Raw genomic sequence first — 22,902 nt, 5'->3', positions numbered from 1 at the left:
TAAGTGGTCACATTAACACCACCCTATACAGAAAACCTACCAACCGCTATGCCTACCTTCATGCCTCCAGCTTCCATCCCAGGCACACCACACAATAGATTGACTACAGCCAAGTACTGAGGTACAACCGCATCTGCTCTAACCCCTCAGACAGAGACTAATACCTACAAAATCTCCACCAAGCATTCTCAAAACTACAATACCCGCACGAGGAAATAAGGAAACAGATCAACAGAGCCAGATGTGTACCCAGAAGCCTCCTACTGCAAGACAAACCCAAGAAAGAAACCAACAGGACTCCACTGGCCATCACTTACAGTCCCCAGCTAAAACCCCTCCAACGCATCATCAGGGATCTACAACCCATCCTGGACAATGATCCCACACTTTCACAGGCCTTGGGTGGCAGGCCAGTCCTCGCCCACAGACAACCTGCCAACCTGAAGCATATTCTCACTAGTAACTGCACACTGCACCATAGTAACTCTAGCTCAGGAACCAATCCATGCAACAAACCTCGATGCCAACTCTGCCCACATATCTACACCAGTGACACCATCATAGGACCTAACCAGATCAGCCACATCATCACTGGTTCATTCCCCTGCACGTCCACCAATGTAATATACGCCATCATATGCCAGCAATGCCCCTCTGCTATGTACATCGGCCAAACTGGACAGTCTCTATGGAAAAGGATAAATGGACACAAATCAGATATTAGGAATGGCAATAGACAAAAACCTGTAGGAGAACACTTCAACCTCCCTGGCCACACTATAGCAGACCTTAAGGTGGCCATCCTGCAGCAAAAAAACTTCAGGACCAGACTTCAAAGAGAAACTGCTGAGCTTCAGTTCATGTGCAAATTTGACACCATCAGCTCAGGATTAAACAAAGACTGTGAATGGCTTGCCAACTACAAAACCAGTTTCTCCTCCCTTGGTTTTCACACCTCAACTGCTAGAATAGGGCTTCATCCTCCCTGATTGAACTAACCTCGGTATCTCTAGCTTGTTTACATATATATACACCTGCCCCTGGAAATTTCCACTACATGCATCCGACGACGTGGGTATTCACCCACGAAAGCTCATGCTCCAGAATGTCTGTTAGTCTAAAGGTGCCACAGGATTCTTTGCTGCTTTTACAGATCCAAACTAACACGGCTACCCCTCTGATATTTGAAGAACAGTACTTCCTGCAGATGCTGACTTTCTGTGGAGAGCTCCCAAGCACTCAACAGACCTAAGTCTTCTTAGCTAGTGCAATCTGATATACTCACAGCCTGAGGCAATACAGCCACAAGTCATGTATTACACTCACACACACTGTTCAGGTTTTTTTGCAAGAGAAATACACAGTCTTTTCTGGTATTCTATCTGCCAAAAAGTCTAATTTTAAAACTAGGGCAGTGAATCAACTAACTTAGCACAAAGGCATGGTGTGCAGTCACATACTATTCAAGCACACAGCATCCTGAGGCAGTATATAGCAGGGGCTATGGAACAAGCGGCTTTGCGGAGGTATCAGTCTATTCTCATTCTCAGGACAACTAGTGAATGTCGTCATTTATGCTTGTCAGCATAGAAATCACCCACAGCAGAGGAAGGGAGGGAAATGATAAAAGAGGAACTATAAATAGCAATTAACAATCTAGCACTGAATTGCTGCATGAGTTTAAGCACTTTATGGTTCACATGCGCCATTCATGACAAGAAAAGAATTTTCTGCTGGGGGAAATATGAACCAAGCTCTCAAACGGTATTGAGTTGAGCTTGCTGACATCTACAGCCAGCATGCATCATAGCTCATGCTGTGATTGGTGGGAAATCTCAGCTCCCTGGAGATATACAGGGGTAAATGAAGCCAAAGATAAATCTCACTGGAACAGGGTCCAAAAACACAGTATGAGACACCACAGGTTGTTATGGAATTACACTGAAACTGAGCATTCTGATGGCAAGCCATGTCTGACTTACTATATGGGTTTAAGAATTTTACTGCATAAGAATAAGAGAGACTCTCCCCACTTCGCTAGCACCGCACTTTTACAAGATTGGTGCAGGTCAGATGTTGAGTTACCTTACATGCTCATCCATAGTTTGGACAAGTCACCCAGAAGTGCACGGCTGCTACTGTCATTGTTTGAAGAGATACCTATCCAGCCTTTGCTCAATCCACATGCCTGAGTGAGGAATGTTTTCAAAGACCCATGATCTTACTGACCTCAGATTTTCTCATGTCTTCATAAGCTGAGAATTCACCCCACAATTCTGCATAGTATCGTGAGAGGTATCTGGGCATCAAATGAGCATCCTGATATTATCAATCTCCACAATACTAGGATATACATGAAGAAGGACTTCTTACCTGCACTCTGTGGGCTGACCTGCCTTAAACCAGGGCTCTGCATGACGGCACCTCTCACTGGATTCTGAGCTGGTGGTGCAGGAAGGGTAGTATAGACCACTTGGTGATTAGCAGGGGCTCTCGGTATGGGAAGCCTAGCAGCACTCTGAGTCACTGGACGATGCGTTACATTCACTGTTGTCTGAGCTGGAAAAATAAAAAGGACCACAAATTGGAGTCAAAAGGATTAAAACTGAGACCCCTCCATTCCAGAATGCAGGCATCTTCGACAACTGATCCACGTGAGCCGTGAAAAATAAAAGCAGTCTCTATGAAACATTATATTAAGTGCATCTACTTTTAAGGGGTTAAGGAGGATATAGAAGAATGCAGTCTGAGCAAAACTGAAGTATGTGTGTTAAATTTTATATAATGAAGAAATGCCAAAATATACAAATTTCAGACAAACAGAGAAGACAAATATTTAATATCCAAGAGATACAGTTCAGGGTTAAATAGTAAATTCTTACTTAACATGGTTCAAATGCACAAAAAAACCACACACATTTTACTATTATTAAATCTCCTCTGCAAAAACTAAATAGTATCCAAACTGTAAGGAATAATATAGAAAATCCTAGGTGGTAAGTGTGCTTTGGTATTATTAGCGAACAGTGGGCAACAGGGCAGAAATCACTAGAGAGTTCTCAGTGATTGGGTAACATCAGGTCTAATTGGTTTTCAGCAGTCACCTATCAGGGTTGGGGGGAAAGAAAGACCTATGTTTCCCTTATAACTTTAATTTTTGAAGTCATGCTGCTAACAGGAGAAAGTTCACCCTGGGATGGAGGGAATTCCACAGCAGCTTAGCTACCAGAGCTGCCCAAGAACTAGAGAGGTACTAGGGTGAGTGGCTGTGCTATTGCAGTCCCTTCAGGAATTCAAACCCCACAGCCAGTGCAGATTCCCAGTGCCTCAACAACCTCCTCCCTTGGGCAGCTGGCACCTCGGTGGTCCCTCCAACTCTCCTTGGACAGCCAACAACATTGCTAATAATTTCTAGAAATGTCTTATTCAGTGGACGATGTTTTTTTATTGGATTGTCAGGAGCAGTTTTGTCCTGGCTGAGGGACAGACTAGATCATCCAATAGGACTGCTCTATTTATTCTATGATTCCCAGAAGGAAATAGCTTATAGGACAATAGCTTATTCTGCCATCTAGCCCCTTCCAGACAGACTCATCCACCTTTCTCTGCTTAAAAAATTTCAATTTCTCTAGCTTTGGAAGAACCCAAAGAGGTTAGGAAGGTCTGGCTGGCATTAAAAAGATGAAAAACCTGCTGAAAAACAGGGTCTGTACAGTCATCTCAAAAAGTTAACACCAAGAGACCGAACGGCACTAGGTTTCAGAAGCCGATCACCACATTCACAGAACTATACAAAATGAAGTTACCTGTAGGTAGTACGTGTATGGTAGTCTGGGAAGGCCCACTTGTTGGCACACCTGTCTGCTGCAGAGGAGTCGCCTGTAAAGGCTGCAGTGGGCGAACCAAGGGCTGGGAGGATAGACTCATTCCAGATACACCCGACTGATTTTGCTTCTTGGAATCTGCTTCAAAAACAGAATGAAATTGTAGACAATAGCAAATAAGGATTGAAAAGGCCTGTTGGGTCATCCAGTCCCTTCCCCTGCCACCCCCAAACCAATGTCCTACAGCATGCTTGCTAGTGTGGTGGTTCTTCCACCTTTTCATTCTACAAACCAACATATAAAAGATGCTCTAAAGGACCCATCTTCCATCAGCCCAATCTCTCTGTTTTTTTACATTTCATTCTGCTATTCTCAGGAAAGACTGGGCAGACCACTGTGATTCAGGGACCAAAGTTCATGAAACACTATGCTAATGTCATATCTCTTCTAATTTTAAATGGCTCAGGCAATAGGCCTTCAACTACTTCCTTTAAAGACTATTCCATGGACTAACAATGATTGTTAGGTCTTATTTTTTATGTTCAGCATAGGCACTGTTTTCCTTAATTTCATCCCTTTATTAATAGGAATAATGCTGCACACCTCCCTAAGTAATTCTTGTTCTACTTTGAGGTTTGCACCTAATACTTGCAGACACGTATGTTCTCTCCCCAACTTACTCAGCACTTAATGGTATGTCTACACTACAGTAGCACAGCTATGGCTATAGGTCAGCGGCACTGACCTACAGCAGTCAGGGCACAACATTTTTCACAGTCGTGAATGACACAGGTAGGTCAATTTAATTTTTAAGTGTAGAGTAGGCCTTGGTTTTGTTTTCTGTTTGTAAGTCAACTCCTCCGCCCCACAATTAATTCCTGTTGCTTTACTCTGAGTTCCATCGAATTTGCTTATCAGAATGATTTTTCTTGCCCTGAGATGCTGCTTACTTTGCTCTACTGCAGTGATGAGGATCTGTGTATGCAGCCTTAGCAATGCCTTTTCTCTTTAACCAGCTTGTGAGAACTTGAAATAATTTTTCAAGTTAGGCTGAGAAATACTCTTAAGTGCTTTATTAAAAGCAAGATAAATCACATTTCTACTGCATTCCTTTGTCCACAAGCAGGTTAACAAGGAAATGGCAAGACATCTCTACCTAGATGCTTCAGTTGCCATAAAGGGAAAAAACACCAGGAAAACAAAAAACAGAATCTGTAGAGATAAAAAGCCACACAAACAAGCACACTGAGGAAAGCTTTGATGGGACTCACTCAAAAGACCTGGGATGACAAGTGCACTCCTAGCAGCCACTAATTCAGTTCAATGGCACACAGAGAATCCCATTCTGACATATCACTAGGGTGACCCCAGACAGCAAGTGTGAAAAATCGGGACAGAGGGTGTGGGGGGTAATAGGAGCCTATATAAGAAAAAGCCCCCAAAATCAGGACTGTCCCTATAAAATCAGGACATCTGGTCACCCTACATATCACTGAGGCCCAAGATCAGAGTAAGCAATGTTAGTTGGGAGTGATGTCATAGATGGTTACCAGGAAATAAAATCCTGAAGGCCTAAAATCAAACGTAGGAAGATAAAATGTTGAATATAAGTTGATTTTAAAGATGAACTGAAAGAGTTTTAAATATACATATGTCTTGTTTTAAATCACAGGGCTATGTGAGTTAGATATAAAGAAGAACTAGGACATAACTAGACAGCCTGGGGACTAGGGGCTGTTTAGCTCCGTCCCCAGGGCAACATCCTAGGCAACTGAGCAGCCTTTTTTAGAGTAGCACTGCTCACCCTTTTTAAGGGAAGGGGTTAGAAATGGTGCCCTACACATTGCCTGCCCCATAACATCCAGCCAATAAAGAAGAAAAGTCTCATTCTAGGAGCATAGAACGTCAGCATGCTTATGGACGAAGGCGATGCATGAAGGCCTGAGAAAGGAATAGCTCTTATCTCCAAAGAACTCATCTGCTACAATATTGATTTTGTAGCACTGAGTGATACTAGACTGGCTGGAGAAGGTTCCATCAGTGAGCTAAGAGGTGATTACACTTTCTTTTGGAAAGGACAAGCTGAGGATTAAGACAGAGTCCATGGAGTTGGATTTGCAATAAGAATGCCTTTCGTGAAACAACTTCTTGACCTACCTTTTGGGCTGAATGAACAACCTCATGAAACTTCAATTTCCCCTGAAACCTTTACAGCATGTCACTGTCATCGGTGTCTATGTGCCTACACTGACCAGCGCAGAGGAATGCAAGGAGCAGTTCGATTCTAACCTGGACTTCATCCTCAGATTAACCCCTGCATGAGACATGCTCATCCTGCTGGGAGAGTTCAACACTAGAGTTGGTAGAAACAGCAGTGAATGGAGAGGTGTGATAGGATGACATGGAGTGGGAAAGATGAACAGCAAAGGACTCCTTCTCTTGGGTAAATGTGCAGACCATAATCTGCTCATCATTAACACCATCTTTAGGCAAAATGATAAAATGACATGGATGCATCCATGGTCTAAACAATGGCACCAGATCAATAATGTTATTACCCACTGAGACATCCGCAATGTCAGAATTACCAGAGCCACATGTGGTGCAGGATGCTGGACAGACCACAGATCGGTAAGAGCAGTGCTCAGCCTGCATATAGTCCCCTCACAGTGCAAGCGCTACAAGCTCAACAGAACAGCCTTCAACATAGCAAAGCTCAAGCACATAGACTATGAGGTGCAGTTTCAGCAGTCACTTGATAAGCTTTTTTCATGCCCTACAATCACGGCAACCCAACAGAAAAATGGAACCAGTTCAAAGATGTGATTATTGACACAGCTAAATAAGTGCTGGGGCCAAAGAAAAGGGTACCCCAGGACTGGTTTAATGAGAACAAGTAGGACATTTCCAAACTCCTAAGTGACAAGCAGAAAACATTTGTTGAATGGCAGAATGAAATCTCAAATCTCAAAGATAGGTAGGTTTAATTACCTACAGAGCAATGCCCAGTCTGAACTGAGGAAATTGCAGGATGAGTAGTGGAAGAGGAAAGCTGCAGAAGTTCAGCATTATGCAGATAAAACCAAGGCAAGAATGTTCTTTGACACTCTCTCAAAGCAGTCTACAGACCATCTAAATCTGGCACAGCTCCCCTGAAGTTAGAAGATGGCATAACTCTCATCAATGACAAGGAGGGAATTGTACAGAGAGGGGCTGAACACTTCAGTAGTCTACTCAATAGACCATCCACAGTTGATTGGGTTGTCCTTGATTAATTACCTGAGAACCCTATCAAAGAGGATCTTGACCTACCTCCATCAGTTAAAGAAGTCATGAAAGCCATTAAACAATTGAACTCTGGCAAAGCATCCAGAAAGGATGGTATTCCAGCAGACCCGTACAAAGTAGAAGGGCAAAAGGCTATTGAGGTATTTCATGACATTTTGAGTAGCACTTGGAAGGAAGAAGAAATGCCACAAGACTTCAAAGATGCTATTATTGTATCACTGTTCAAAAACAAAGGCAGCAAAGCTGACTGTGGGAACTACAGAGGCATTTCTCTCCTTGTACAGCAGGGAAAATACTAGCTGGCATTCCACTGAACAGACTAACTGCAAACATATCTGAGGAGAATCTGCCAGAAATGCAGTGTGGTTTCAGACCAGGTCACGGTACTATGGACATGATCTTTGTCATAAGGCAGGTCCAGGAAAAATGTTCAGAACAGAACATGGAACTATATGCAGTTTTCATCAATTTGACCAAAGCTTTTGATAGAGTCAACAGAAAGGGTCTATGGGCTATTGTGCATAAACTGGGCTGCCCAAGAAGGTTCATACAAATGCACTGTCATGTGGTCATGGAGCAGACAGATGAAGTGCTCTCCAATGGTGACTCTGACGCATTTGAAATCTCAAATGGAGTGAAGCAAGGCTGCGTACTTGCACCAGTGCTGTTCAACTTGTTCCTTATCCATGTTCTCAGCCATGCCAAAAGGGACTTGGATCAGGGGATAAACATCTAGTATCAACTTAACGGCTCCCTCTTTGATCTTTGAAGACTCAATGCTAACACCAAGATGCTGGAGAGGTTTCTCGTCGAGGCATTTTTTTTGCAGATAACTGCACCTTGATAGCTCATAGGCATAATGACCTTCAGATCATCGTTGACAGGTTTTCTGAAACATCCCAGCTCTTTGGCCTCACCATCAGCCTCGGGAAGACAGAGGCCTTGTTCCAACCAGTGCTTCATTCCAATACTCCAGCACCAGCCATCTTCATTCAAGGCACACAGCTGAAAAATGTGGATCAGTTCAAGTATTTGGGTAGCATTATCTTGATGATGGAGCTTCATCCTATAGCCTTCACAACTTAGACATCTTAGTGGAGAATAATAGGCACACCAAACATCTGCTCAGTATAGGAGACTTTCCTAGGCAGAACAGACACACACTGTGTCAATTTTTTAAAGGTGATTGGCCCATCACGGGATGGACACAGATAGATGGCCAGAAGCTTTGAGTCTGCCATGTTAAGGAGCCCTGGACAGGGGTGAATTTACACCAACTCTAGCTGTCAGTACTTAGTCCAGATGAGTAGATATGATCACAGCAATTGTAAGTCAAGTTCAGAAGAGTGCTGACCATTTTCAGTACCATTGTAGAAAGTTTAACCAAAGCTAAGAACTAGTGAGAATTGCCAGCCTTGCTTTTCCTGCTCCAGAAAAAATTCACTTCCTTCCACATTCCTGATGAGCTGGAGGGAGATTCCTATTGGAAAAGGGTGAGCCATCAGAAGGAACCTTTGCCTTCCCTAGAAGTGTAAGTGTTCAGTCAGGGGTTATATAAAATGTTCTGTCAGGGGATTTGGTAGAAAGGAAGGAGAGAGAAAACCACCACCAGAGAACAAAACACAAACCTGCACAACTGGAGAAAACTCCTCAGAGCACCAAGAACCTACGTAAAATAATCTAATAATAATTCTGTAGACAAATCATAAAGGGCTAAAGATGGAGCCAGAGGATTCTCCAGATAGCTACAATGGACACTAAAGCTTTTGAAGGTAGAAGTAATTTACAAACCAGAAGATAGTTTATAACTGGACTTGAAGATGTCACATCTTTCCTTTGAGGATCACTGAAATTCCTCCAGCAACCCCAATTAAGTGGGCTCTGACAGAATGACAAGATTATATTGTGAAGCTGAGTTATTAGAGTGAAAGGAGCTGTGAAAAAAGTCCATCTTTTACTGGCAGAAAAGATCTGTTGGCACAGTTTGCCACAGTAACGTGATCCACTTTAGGACAAATATCACATGAATCTCCATTTGTTCCCTCTGGCCTCTTTTACAATTTATTAATTTAACTGGGTAGCAGCTTTGAATACAAACATTGTAAAATAATGTTAACTAACTTCTCAACTGAAGACATTAAGATTTGACGACAGTGGTAAAAAGACCCAAGTGCCTATGTTACATCTTTTGCTGATCCTAACATTGGTGATGAATTATGCATATGAAGTTTTCTAGTGTAGACACAGCCAAAGAGCTGAAGTTACATGATCTTCCTAGTTATGTTTCCTGTACTGTCCTACCAGCTGAGTAGGGGAGGGAGCTGTTCTTGTTTTTCTGTAAATTACACTGCTATTTTATTGAAGTAAAGGCTACTGTATTGTTGCAAGACCTACAAATGGGGAAGAAAAATAATTCTGAGATCAGGCGAAGGCATCATGAGTATCTGTGTGGAACATCTTCAGTACAGCACTAATACTATAGACTATCTTGAGGAATCTTTATTAGACTTTTCAGTGACTAGATTTAAGGAAACAATGCAATGTACTGCAACTGTAAGGCTTAAATTAGTTAAAAGGTTAATTCTAACTTGCCTAAATATCTGGCTTACAATAGGTAGGAAGGTAAATGAAAAACTTTTAATCTACTTATCAATTAGAAATTTCCATTGTTCCTTTGGAAAGCTGTGAAAATATAATTGTTTCTTTGGACCATTTCTCAAATTGGTAGGATGAAATACTAATACTAGCCCAATTTTCCTCACCGCTAAATGGATCTCTTCTGACTTACCTTGGGAAGAGCCATCATCTTCATCATCCAGGGTGAGATCAATGACACCTCCTGAGTCACTGCCTGTGACCTTCCCACTCTGAAAGACAAAACTCCTGCATTTTGCAAAGGCAACTCCATGGAACACAACAGATAAAGAGGTGTTGACTGAAAACTGAGTAAAAAGGGGCTCAGAGCTAATGCACGGTGATTGGAGAGGGACTGGTGATATTAGGGGAAGGAGGAAATTTGAGATGACATTCACAATGGTTGAGAAGGAGCTGAAAACAGAATGAATAGGATGTAACACCAGTATTTTATAATTTTGTAAGATGTAGTGGGGCGATATTGTAGAGTACTGGTATTTTATAAATAAACATATAAATTATTATTATTATTATATAGCCACCTTTCATCCAAGAATCTCAATGTTTTAAGCCAAGATACACAGCAGGTTGTGATTTCCTCAGTTATTCTATGAAACATCTGTGTTGTTAAATGAAACAAGGCAGCAGCAGAGTGGCTTTAACCAACAGAGAACTGCATTAACCAACCTGAAATAAATAGCCCATACTATATGCTCATTATGAACCTGACTTCATACTGAAAAAGTAAAGGCAAAAACCACTTGGGCATCTATACATTTACTGGGCAAATCAACACTGACAATTAAAAATTTCTAGTTGTGTCCAGCCTTCTGAAGCCATTTCATTAATGTAATGATAGTCATAGGTTATGTTGGAGTAACATATAGCTGAAGCCATTTGGCAGCACTCTTTTAAAGCTGATTAACAAAAGCAGCTTTTAAGTCTTCATGAGGGCTCAATATGGAGCGGAAGGATAGCTCAGTGGTTTGAGCATTGGCCTGCTAAACCCAGGGTTGTGAGCTCAATCCTTGAGGGAACCATTTAGGGATCTGGGGCAAAAATCTGTCGAGGGATTGGTCCTACTTTGAGCAGCAGGTTGGACTAGACCTGAGGTCCCTTCCAACCCTGATATACTATTCTATGAATGTTGTAACAAACTAAAACATTACCCACCAGAGAGAGATTTTCCTTAGCAGTAAACTTGGTTTCTGCAAAGAAGCATTCAACAAAATCTGAATCCATATTCTTCTTTCAGCTGTTCAGACTTCCTAGTCAGTCTACCCTCCACCCATGCACTTTCTTGAGATGACAGGAAAGAGATGACAGGGGAGGGAAGAATGTATATTTCAGGGGCTCTGCACACATTCTCTGGAGAAATCCATGATGTGAACACTCCTGGCTTCTTAAGCCCGCTGCAAAATTTGGGAACTTTCTTGTTGGTGTGGGTGGTGAACAGATGTATTCCTAGAGTCCACCACTGGCTGCAGATTCAGCAATCTTAGTGACTCCCAAACTCCCTGGGATAAATAAATGGGCTGAGAGTAAACGTAACAATTGATCCCAGGGAAGAATAAATGTGAAGAAATGGTATAGAATAGGGTCTCATCCCTGGGCCAGTTCAAATGCCAGTTATCAGTCCTAGAAAATGAAAGATGTGCTGTTCTGTCAAATGACAGTGTATCTGAAGAGCCATGACATTAGAAGCTACCTCTATGAATTCTCAGTTGGCAAACCATCCCTTTCCACTGAGAGGGAAAGGATGGTGTCAGAGCAGTTTTCCTGTGTATTATTAATCACAAGTGATGAGTCACTAAACATTGGGACATCTGAATCTAGAGTGGCTGATATTGATGATCTGTTCAGTAAGTCATCCAAACAGAGAAATCACTTGGATTTTGCTGTCCCTGATGGCTGCTGTTGCCAGTGCTAAGGATCTTTATCAATATCCTACATGAGGCAAGATGAAAGTTGAGGGAGGTTTTATTGAAAAAGGCTCTGTTTGAGGGCAAAATGAGAACTGATGGGATTCTAGATTTGGTATAATTCTTTTCAATTTGACACAAGAAATTATCTTGCTCTGTAACAACTATGCTAGACAGACTAGTTTCCATCTTGAATTTTCTGTACTGGATGAATTGATTAGGCAAGTTCAGATCTTACACAAGGCAATTTCCCTCTGACTGCATGGTTAGTATTAAGCAGACAGAAGATTTCCTTTTTTATCCTGAGGAAATGGGTAGATGGCTTTGTCTAGAAAATAAAGTATGCTTTCTGCTATAGCTTTTTTTTTTTTTCTGGGAAGAAGAAGAAAAAAAGAAGAGACTCAGTGAGGAGTAGGAGGAAGAAGAAAAATCTAATGCTTAGCCATTTTTTACTTTTCAGACTCAGTCTGAAGTGATTTCCTTCCACTCCTTCTGCAAGAAGGAAATACAGATTCCTTAGATGAACCTCCAGAGGGAGAAGAGAAACTAACTCAGAAGCAGACTTGGAGGCCTGCCTAACTTGTGTCAGTCAGTTAACAGGGCTGCAAGTTCTATTAGCTTGGAAGTTGACTTTGGAAAAGCTGGAAGGTCAGAATCTGTAAAAATAATCTAGCTGGGGACTCACAAAAGGACAAGCAAGTCCTAAATGAATTAGCCAATGAAGTCTCAAGTTTTTTGGCATGTAAGAAAGGAACCATGTGTTAGGATGAGACACGTCTTCTTCCAAGGTCTTGTACAGGCAACCTCCCCAAAAGGAAAGGCCTATACCATGGAGTGTAGATGCAAGACTGCTTGTCCTTAACCAGAACTAGTGAACTCAGTGGTGCCTGCCATCACCGGGGCCTTAACAGAGTCTTTCAAGAATCACATACAAAATTAGTTGGCAAGTAGAATGAGGTCTATCTTTACTTCCTACAAATGTGGCATTGAACTACCATGTTCTTGCAGAGCTCTTGAATTTAGAGAAGAGTGCAGAGTAATAGGAAGCCCTGGCAATCAGACATTTAGTATCAATTCATACTGTTTTCTTAAGGTGGATTGAAATGTTTTGTCTCCAGGGCCTAAGGGAGAAATATTAACATCTAATGGAAAAGAGGATATTTTTCCACAGAGTGAGTGGCTACCTAGCCAATCCTTGGAAAAAGTGGCCACTTGTTCCCAGTATTGGAGGGGGTGAGGGAGACTGTAGAGCTTGCCATAGACCTATGGGCTAGAGGACATAAGAACTCTGGTTACATCAAACCTCTGCCTATCACAATCAAGTTACATAAATTCATAGATTCCAAGGCTGGAAAGGACCACTGTGATCATCTAGTCTGACCTTCTGTATAACACAGGCCATCAGATTTTCCCAAAATAACTCCTAGAGCATACCTAAGGAATCTAAGTTCTTGGGAAAGGAAGATCTCATCTGAGTTTCCTGAAAGTATTTCTTACTACCTGTTCCCTACTATTTGAAAATCCAGCTCCTCCCCTTCAACTGAAGACTATGCTTTGACAAGGGGCTGCGAGGAATATCCTCTGCTACTCCTCCTGTAAGTAGAGTGGGAGAGGAATCAGCTCACTGTGATCTGAGGCATGTCACAGCCACAGTGTAGGATTTTTGCCTGTTGGCTGGCTGAATGCTCCACGAGAAGCCAAAAGCAGCTGCCTGAAATGGAAGTTGACATGAACAGAGTAAAGAACACGAGATGGTGCACAGAGATAATGGAGCTTAGGTGAGAAGAAAAGCACTGCTGGAAACTTGTGATTAGTCCTCATTCTGCCTAGCAAATCTGAACAACAGAAGGAAATCCACAGTCCAGTCTGCCAAGTGAACAGGAACAGAAACAAAATGCTTTATTTATTTTTTTTAAAAGGCATACGATTCCAGAGATCATTCTGTACCCAAGAACATGCAATAGATTTGCTAGTTTCTATCTCCTCTCAGAACCAGGCTCCCACTTTTCAGTTGCAACATAAAGGTTGCCCAAACTCAGTGGAGGTTTAGTCATCTGTAACAGTGGGGGATGAGACTGATAGCTGCCTTAAGGGTGGACAGCAAAGCTTTTTAAATTTTCCTAGCCACCTATATATGTTAATGTACATACTTTAAAACAAAAAACAACTTGCTTCTGTCTTTCGTTTCTTCTAGAAGTTTGCCCTTTGTAGCCTATGTAACTCTGTGTTTTATGAAATAATAACATCACAAACCCTGTGGGCATGTTAACCACAGACTAATCTGAGCTCCTCCTAATGTAAGAGTCTTTTCTCCTCCCACATGCTAGAAGGCAGCAATATAACCATTTTAACCTAAACAATTAACTTTCACCAAGACACTGCAGGAATGTTTAAGTGATGGATGCAACAGAGAGGAGAATCATACTTATATGTGCTTGGTACACAAAGAGCAGTAATGTCAGAAAATAAAGCTTAAATTCCTCTTGGGTTTTTATGATGAGGAGTTTATAGCCACCATTTCAGAATTTTAAAAATCATTACAATAAGGACTTCGACACAGATAAACAAAACAGATACGGATGGCCATGGATCATTGAGTCTCTCAGGCAAAAAAGTGAACAAATTTTAAAAAACTTTGAAGGTCATTTTCAAACAGAAACTGGTCACAAGACTGCTAGATCCTATCTCTTGAATCCTACTGTAAAAGGAGGCACTGATGTTTATAAACCTTCATACCAAAAAAGCAGAAATTAACTACTAAAAATTCCATTTGCTACAATATTCTTTAATGTTCTCTTCATTTGGCATATTTTTGACATTTGTTTTTGTACGGTCAACCCGGTAATTCTGCATCATGAGAATTTTGTATCTTTAACTTCTAGTGGTCATATTGTATATTTATTTATGCAATAGTGCCTCTTCTGTAGAGGGTGAAAGAAAATTAACTTCATTTTTCTTTAGTATTGTGGTTGTTTTCATACCAATACCATTAAAGCTTATGCTAGAGTTAATTTCAAAAAGGAATCCTTTCCCAGTAATTTATAAGCTTAATTGTAAAAAAGAACTCTGTTCTGAAACTTAATGTCAAAGGTCACACACCTTGAATATTAATACTTTTAAAAAACAATTTGGGATTTCAATAAGAAATTAATTTATGGTTTCTGTATTGTTTATAAGCTACCTTTTTGTGCTCCTTTTAATGTGTTCATGTTGGTTTTCAAGTTGGTTTGGTGAATTTCACTTTCCAAGGAAGCCATTTCATGGCAAAGTGAAGCTTTCCAAACTAGCAAATTTCACTTTGAAGTCTGCTGTGCAGCCATCCCAACAAGATTAACAATACATATTGAAAGGCACAAGAGAAGTATCAGTAAACAAGGTAGGGAGGACAGAAGAGACAGGAAAGAGTGAAGGGTGAGGGAAGAATAAACAGGCAACAGATGGGTAAGAGGAGAAAACTAAAGGAGGAAGAAAAACCAATGAGAGGGGAAAAAGAGGCAGTAGACCAGAACCAGGTGCAGCTACCTCCACCAATCCTGGAAGCAATATGCAAGTGCTTCACAGTGCCACTTCATGTCTCATTTAGTGTGGTTTATTCTACCTGAAATACATGGCCAGTGGGGAGGAACCAAGTGGCCATTAGGCACTGCTTTATCTCTGATCCAAGTTTCTCCTAAAAACCTCTTTTCTTAAGTAGTGAAAAGTTAATCAAGACTCCAGTGCTTTCTTATATCTGTAAGGTGGTATGCACACCTACAACACTGTAAAAATAATCTCTGCCACTGCTCTTCTGCTCAATTTGCTTGCCATGAGTAGCAAACAGATCAAAATGGGTGTGGGAGAAGAGTGTATTGGCATGTCCATTGGCAATAGGCAGCTCTTCCACACTACTGATAAGTCCAGGGATATGAAAGAGGAAAGACATGGGCAGGACTGAGGAAGGAAAGTAAAGCAGGTGACAAAGTATAAATCTCCTTCAAACCAGTGACTGTGCAATTCTACTTTTGGGGGTTTAATTCAAATCCTAATTTAAAAAATAGTTTGAACATCTGTTACTTCCTGCAGTGTTTAGAAAACCACACAATGAAAGCCATGTCTAAAATGTATCTGAATTGGGGGTGGAGGGGAGGAGGTGTTTATATTTAAATTTGGCATTCCTGAGTCTTCTACTGGTTGCAACCATCTTACTGACAAGTGACCTGACACACTGGCTGTGACTAAGTCTGTATGAAAGCCATCTGGAAATATGTTTGTCTTTTATCATAAGAATCTATACAGGTAATTGTAATGAAATAATCCTAACTTCAAATGTGAACAAATAGGAACTCAAGAGGTCCAGACTCCAAATTTCACATAGCTTCAGATATGTGACAACATATCTGCTTCCCCAACTTCTACCTCAGCAATTCTTTCTAAAAAGAAAGAACTGCAGCACTGCATAATGTGACAAGCAGTCACATTGACTAGTGAGACAGGCCTTAGAAGGTGTGTGTCAGGGAAAACGCACTTTTCTGTGCTTGAAGGCAGGTTATGTAGGAATAAGGAGATGTAAGTGAAGCCTTCCTATAACCAGCACAACAAATTCTCACAGAAGACAAAGAAATATACCTACCACACAATCTAAGAATGAACGACTCTTGGTGAAAGTAAAATGGCTGAAACCAAAGTATTTGCTTTGACCAACTAGTTAAAGTCTATAGTACTAGTAAACAGGGTCACCATAATACATAACTGCAAGAAGATGCCTTCATGTGGGAGGATGTCTCCATGTAGATTTGCAATAAAATCTAAGTGCACACTATTAATAGTTCAAAAATGGGTAAAAGTTCTCTGAAAGCATGTAACCATGTCCAAGCAGTTGTCCCACAGCTTAATGAAAAGCAGCCTCAGATGCTTTATCATAATTACATGGTGCTTTACTGATTCTGAAGTCATTCCTCCTCTCACTACTTGGAGTTTGGAGACATTGGGGTGAGTTATCACATTGCATTCCACAACTAAAACTTTTCACAGACTTGAAACATTTTGTTTTTCATGCTCCCGGTAAAAAAGCACACTGCAGAGAAAGATACAATATCTGCACTGGGCAGCAGAAAGCCTTTCAGACTACCTCTGCCATGTACAAGGCTGATATCAGTTTACAATTTAACAGGCAGCAATTCCATTTCTATGAGAAATCTTAAAATACAGGGAATGAAATAGGAGAAATTTAAGACCAAAAATGGTTAAGGAGGCTAATGGTCTGATCAAGACAGCTATAATTCTGAGAATCAGCTTAAAGAGAGGTAATGGCTGGCATATCAGGCAATATACACCAATTAACAGTACACTAATGAATTAAACTCTGAGAACGGAACCTTTTGGGTACTGCAGCTAAACACAGAAATATATGTGTAGACTTTTCTTTATCACTGTAAAACCTTGATTTTTTTTTTGCATGGAAAACATTTTGGAGAAAGTTAACAGATATTTTCTCCTATTTTATTTATAAATCAGACACTATATATAATTGTAAAAGCTGTTTTGGTATTATATAACGCCATGGTTCAGCTGATCACATCGAAATAACAATGCATGGTTATTTATGTAATGCCACCTGCTTTACAGAACGAAACAATTAAAAAAAAAAAAAGAAAAGAAAACTTTAAAACACTCAAAATGCAAAACTGAAAATACATTCCAGCCTAGTAAATATACAGACTCTGAAGGTTATCTGTGGCAGGTCCACAGAATACAGACCATTTTTTATTAATATGAGAACAGTTTCTATAGTAACAGAAAAAAAATAAATTCAGAGCGTTCTAAACCAGACAAAACTGTGCAGCATCACATTACTATCATACAAGACGCACCAAGGCGTTATATAATAGCAAGATCACACTTAAAACTTTGAGGGGGGAGTTAAAACTGGGAGTACTCTGCTTATCTAGGGTGTTTTGGGCCATGGCACTGTCTCTTCTTAAATCTGGGTATGAAACTACAAATTTTGACAACATACATGCACACACTAAGAATTGGTTGGAAAATAACAAGTTCAGCATTTTTCAACATATTTTAGCCCCACAGATTACTTCAGAATCAGATGTATATGGCCACTTAATAGGTATAACCTCCAAAGCAATTACGCTCTTTCCTTCCTACAAAGTATATTAAATATTCCAGCCTTGCAAAACTGTCAGGAAAATTTACCATTCCAAGCACCATACCTATCTGCCCCCTCTTAACAAGATGATGAAAACAACAGTAACAAAAAAGCTAAGTTTACTCGCCTTTTACTCCAAGCAAGTAGAATTTCACATGGCTAAAATATTCATTTTAACGTTGTGTGGGTGCGTACACAAAGTGCAAGTACTGCCAACAGACATTTTCTGTAGTATCTTTGAGATGGGACCATGATGTTCCCTTCACCCCCATTCAGAACTGCTCATTACTTTCTTCAAAACAAGAACAAAGCAATTTTGAACAAAAAAAGGGACCAGCAGAGTAACCAGTTTTAATATACCCCTATTTATCATATACCCTTTACTCAAATATTGTAAATTGGTTCTATTCCATAGGGATTTTTAATTAAGCCTCATCTATTTTCCCATAAATATAAAAATTAGTGGATAAAATTTGGATCCTTAGCACGGCCAATTCTAATTCTAACAGCAAAATCTTAAGGAATAACCAACTGAGATAGTACTTCATGCATTTCTCACTCTGTTGTTCTGGCTTTGCATTTTTAAATCATGTAATTAAAAGGGTATATAATAAACACATGCATGCGCGCACACAAACATACATCTCTACTCTTCATTGCTTCTGTAAGGTGAAACATTTACTTTGCTCCCTCAAAATCCATTGCCCACCCAAATACGGTAAGCATCACAGACAGGCTAGCATGAACTAGGGAAGATCCCAATCCAACAATCGGTGAGAAAAATATACATTTTTTTTTTAAAATCAAGGTTTAAAGCAGTAGATACAAATGAGCTGCATCAAGCTATCTGCGGCTAATGTAATGGCACAAATCCGTTGACCTGGTTATTTTAAACACTTGGCTGAATTTTCTAGTTCCAACCCAGCTTTATAAACACTAGTAAATTTTGCTTGTTGTTGAAGATGGCTGTTAGTGACTGGGGGTAGTCTTCCTAGCATATTCAGGATCTCAGGGAAAGGTGCATCACTTAAAAAAGCTGGAAGGTTTTGGAGGAGGATTGCTTCATCCAGAAGCACTGCATGTTGCTGAATTGGGTACCACTCAAACAGTGATGGGATGTCAATTCACTTAGTACAGTTTCTGTTCTGCCTTAAAATCTAAGGCTATGTCTATACTGTGGACCTTACAGCAGCACAGCTGTAAGGTCTCCTGGGTAGCTGCTCTTTGCCAGCAAGAGAGAGCTCTCCTGCTGGCATAATTAAATCATGCCAAGGAGCGGCGTTAGCTATGTTGGCAGGAAAGCCTCTCTTGACAACAAAGTGCTGTCCACATCAGCACTTCTGCCAGTGAAACTTACATCAGACAGCGGGTGTTCTTTTTCACATCCCTCACTGCCAAAAATTTTATTTACAAAAGTGGTAGTGTAGACAAAGCCCAAGTCTTGGACTTAGAATTAGTCTCAGGTAAAGGTTCCACCTTACAGATTAGAAATAACTGAACCTTAGCAGCACAAATATACCTTCAATGTCAGACACACAAAAAACAGTGTCTTGTTTTACATACATAATGTATACATGTTTATTTTCAGTGAAAAAACCATGAAACAAGGAAATATTTCAATCAGTAATGTTTCAAAAATATGAAATGCGTATTAATAGCTGCTTATAAATCTTTAAAGCTGACATGTCCACTCTGATCACATTGTTTCCCAACAGACTCTGCATTCATTAAGTTTAGCACATATTGCAGGACAGGGGAGGGGAGAAAAAATTTGTAAGTGTATTTTACTTATCAACATCATACCAAGTGAATTTATTATTGTCAACAAAGCTCTTAATAACTAAACAAGTCAGGGAGCCTTAGGAACAATGGGAAATGGGTCATTGATCATGTTAGCTGAAAAGATAAAATGCACAGATAAGGCATGAACTCAAAAGGATTTTATTTGTTCTGTGAAAGGATAAAGTGCACTCCAGATTAGGGGAAGGGAGGAGAAACTGACTGTTTAACTGTCACAAGGATTTAACAACAGTTTGTACCCATCACTGAACAGGTAAAGATTTCAACCCAGCCATTTTAATGCACCCAATGTTCATTTATAATCGGACATATATGTCTTTCATCAATATATTAAAAGGCAGTATATTCTCTCTGTGTCATAGCCCTGTGTTTATACATAGTATATATTACATATAAGGTATAAATCAGGTATATAAATTAGGATAATAAAAATATTTCAAAAATTATAACAAAGATTTGAAATATAATTGAAATAGCATCTGCTTCCTTAGAACCATTTAATATATTAAGCTTTATATTAAGTACCTGCCACGTTTTCAAAATTATACTTCTAGGTCCTGAGGCACTGGGAGGATCATGATGAAAGGGGCAGTGACTAGATAGTAAGAGCAAAAGAAAGTTTAAATTATATTTTATAGCCTCCTTTTAAATTAAGTGCAATAAGCTTTCCTCTCCTCTCCCTATGCTTTCACCTGGGGAGGTAGGGTGAGAGGATAGAAAAAGGAGAACCCGATTAGCTGCAATCTGAAAGTCCACGGATCAATTGCTGCTTAATAGTAGATCGGTTTATGTTGAACTAATTACCACTGTGCAACTCTTCAGAGTAAAACAGACATGACAGATTAAAAACAGAGTAACACTAGGATGATTTCAACCCTGGCTCTCTGACATTTTGGACAATTAAGGTACCTGGGGTGATGGTGTGTGTAAGAAAGAAAGTTCATACAAGGAGGAAAACTGATTTTCTAGATCTCACATACTGTAGATTAGGTGGGTATTAATTCCTTTCATAACAGTGAATAGCATAAGAAAAATCTCAGTATGATGTGAGGAGTTGGGCTGACTTCATAAGCGCAACTGGAATTAATGGCTGTCCCTTCATGCTGGCAGCAGAGACTTCCCAACACTATTTGCAGAAAGGACAAAACATGGGAATTCTTTCTGACAAAGGCCTCCATGACTCCCAGCACCAAGGTTTTAGCTTGAAACAGGGATTTAAAACTGAAGTTTCTGGGCGTATCAGAATGAGGACACAGTCATTTCCCACACTGCTTGGGAGCTCCTGCTTACAATTAACTCTGTCTTGAAAAATGGATGCTAAATCCTGAAAATGGCAGACACCCTTCCAAAAACTCAGCTCCAAGCAAGTAAGGGCTACATGCTTCGCAACTAGTATGAAGCTTTTCAGCTTCTCAGGAGTAAGTCCAATTACAGAAACTACAGGAGTAGTAGTAAATTCTTTTAAAATGCATTTGTCATATTTAGATGGTTTTAAATGAATTTTAATTACTGATAAGAGTGCCAGATTGACAGGTCTGGGGACTGAAATTCTATTTTTATAAACAGGTAGATTACAGGTAGGGGAAGTACAAGTTGCACATAAACACTGCCCTCAAATGTACCTTGTCCATGACTAAGGAAGAGAGAGACCATATAGAATCATAGGACTGGAAGGGACCTTAAGAGGTCATCTAGTTCAGTCCCCTGCACTCATGGCAGGACTAAGTATCTCCAGGGGTTCATGCAACAAATTTTTTGGTGGCCTCAGAGTGCAGCCACCAACTCTTGCTGGTGGCTGCTATGACAATTTTTCCTAAAATACTTAATTAACTTTAGGAAAAACCATTAAATATGCACATATACATGCCCAAATCATTGTAATTTATTTATAAAGCGCTTTTTGCAGTTGTCCCTATTCTTTACTGGACCCAAACAGACTAGAAACACAAATAAGGTGCTTTGCATGTTTTCCTTTTTTTTTTTTTTTTTTTTTTTTTTTTTTAAGACTTGCTAGCTATTAAGTCTGCTATTGTGAAAAGTGATATTTGTATATTTGTTAATATCACTTTGCACTGCAGACTTACTCATCCTTGGCAAACTAGAGGACAAATTAAACCCTGGATGGGGAGGTGAGTAAGGAGGCAGGATGGTCAGGGGCAACAGGGGACTGGGTGAGAGGATGCAGCAGGGGTCAGGGTGATGGGGTGGGAAGGCAGGGGTGAGTCTCGGGCTGGAGCCTGGGGTTCTGCTGCATGGGTGGGGCCAGGGGCCAGTGGTGACATGAAGGGGTGAGCCCAGGGACAGAGCCTGCTGTCTACCACCCCAGGGATGAAGCCAAAGCCCAAGCCCAAGCCCCACTGCCCCCACAAGGTAGGGAACTCATTGGTTGCCTGCTCCTACAGTGTTTGTGGCTCCAGAAGGAGGCAGGGGGCGACCATGGGGCAGGGGCTGCTGCTTTGCTTCCCCCGCTCCCCCCCCCCAAAAAAAAACCCAAAAACCACCACCCAGGCAGCTGCGACTGCAAGAAAAACCTCTGGTAGCCACATTTGAGGAACGCTGATCTAGAGCATTCCTGACAGGCGTTTGTCTAACCTGCTCTTAAAAATCTCCAATGATGGAGATTCCACAACCTCCCTAAGCAAATTATCCCAGTGCTTAACCACCCTGATAGTTAGGAAGTTTTTCCTAATGTCCAACCTAAACCTCCCTTGCTGCAATTTAAGCTCATTGCTTCTTGTCCTATCCTCAGAGGTTAAGAAAAACAATTTTCTCCCTCCTCCTTGCAACAACCTTTTATGTACTTGAAAACAGTTATCTCCGTCTTGTCTTTTGTGAACTATATAGAAGGGGAATAGGTAGGTTCAGTCTTCATGTCCTTTTCCTTCATCTCTCTGCTGACACTGACAATAAGGAGGCCAATTAGCATAAATGCTGATCACTTTTGTGATGTGGACACATATCACAAAGAACTGAACGGAAACTGAATAGCTCTCATATAATAAACAATTTTGCTTATTCCTCACCATGATCATATCTGAACTATCAACAGAAATAAAATGTTCTATATATCCTATTACATATCATGAGCTATCATCCTGCTCCTCTATCTCAGCTTTTTAGAAAGAAAAACAGAACTTTGGTGGTACCCATTTAATTTCTAATGGGGTAGAGTGGCTATTTCAGCTAAGAAAGGTTTGAAATAAATTAAAATTTATACCAATTTTTTAGCAATAACCCACTTTCAAACAAGATACTTACTCCTGTTCCAACCAGAAACAGCATTTTCCACTTCTGA

General features: G+C 40.5%; 1 protein-coding gene across 2 annotated transcripts in view; it reads right to left on the bottom strand.

The window, feature by feature from the left end:
* Window positions 1–22,902, bottom strand: part of ATF7IP (activating transcription factor 7 interacting protein) — a 167,386-nt gene that overhangs the window by 21,613 nt on the left and 122,871 nt on the right. Inside the window, exons 10-12 of one of the 2 annotated variants that reach the window (XM_050953856.1) lie at window positions 9,901–9,979; window positions 3,807–3,965; window positions 2,374–2,559 (exon numbers count right to left, since the gene is read on the bottom strand). In XM_050953856.1, the coding sequence (XP_050809813.1) occupies window positions 2,374–2,559; window positions 3,807–3,965; window positions 9,901–9,979 (424 nt within the window). The remainder of the gene's footprint in view (window positions 1–2,373; window positions 2,560–3,806; window positions 3,966–9,900; window positions 9,980–22,902) is intronic. The other variant, XM_050953866.1, reaches the window with a different exon arrangement.

This window comes from Gopherus flavomarginatus, chromosome 1 (assembly GCF_025201925.1).
Source record: "Gopherus flavomarginatus isolate rGopFla2 chromosome 1, rGopFla2.mat.asm, whole genome shotgun sequence".
Taxonomy (NCBI): Eukaryota; Metazoa; Chordata; order Testudines; family Testudinidae; genus Gopherus; species Gopherus flavomarginatus.
Note: the sequence above shows the minus strand (reverse complement) of the source record. Positions and strands in the feature narration are given on the sequence as shown.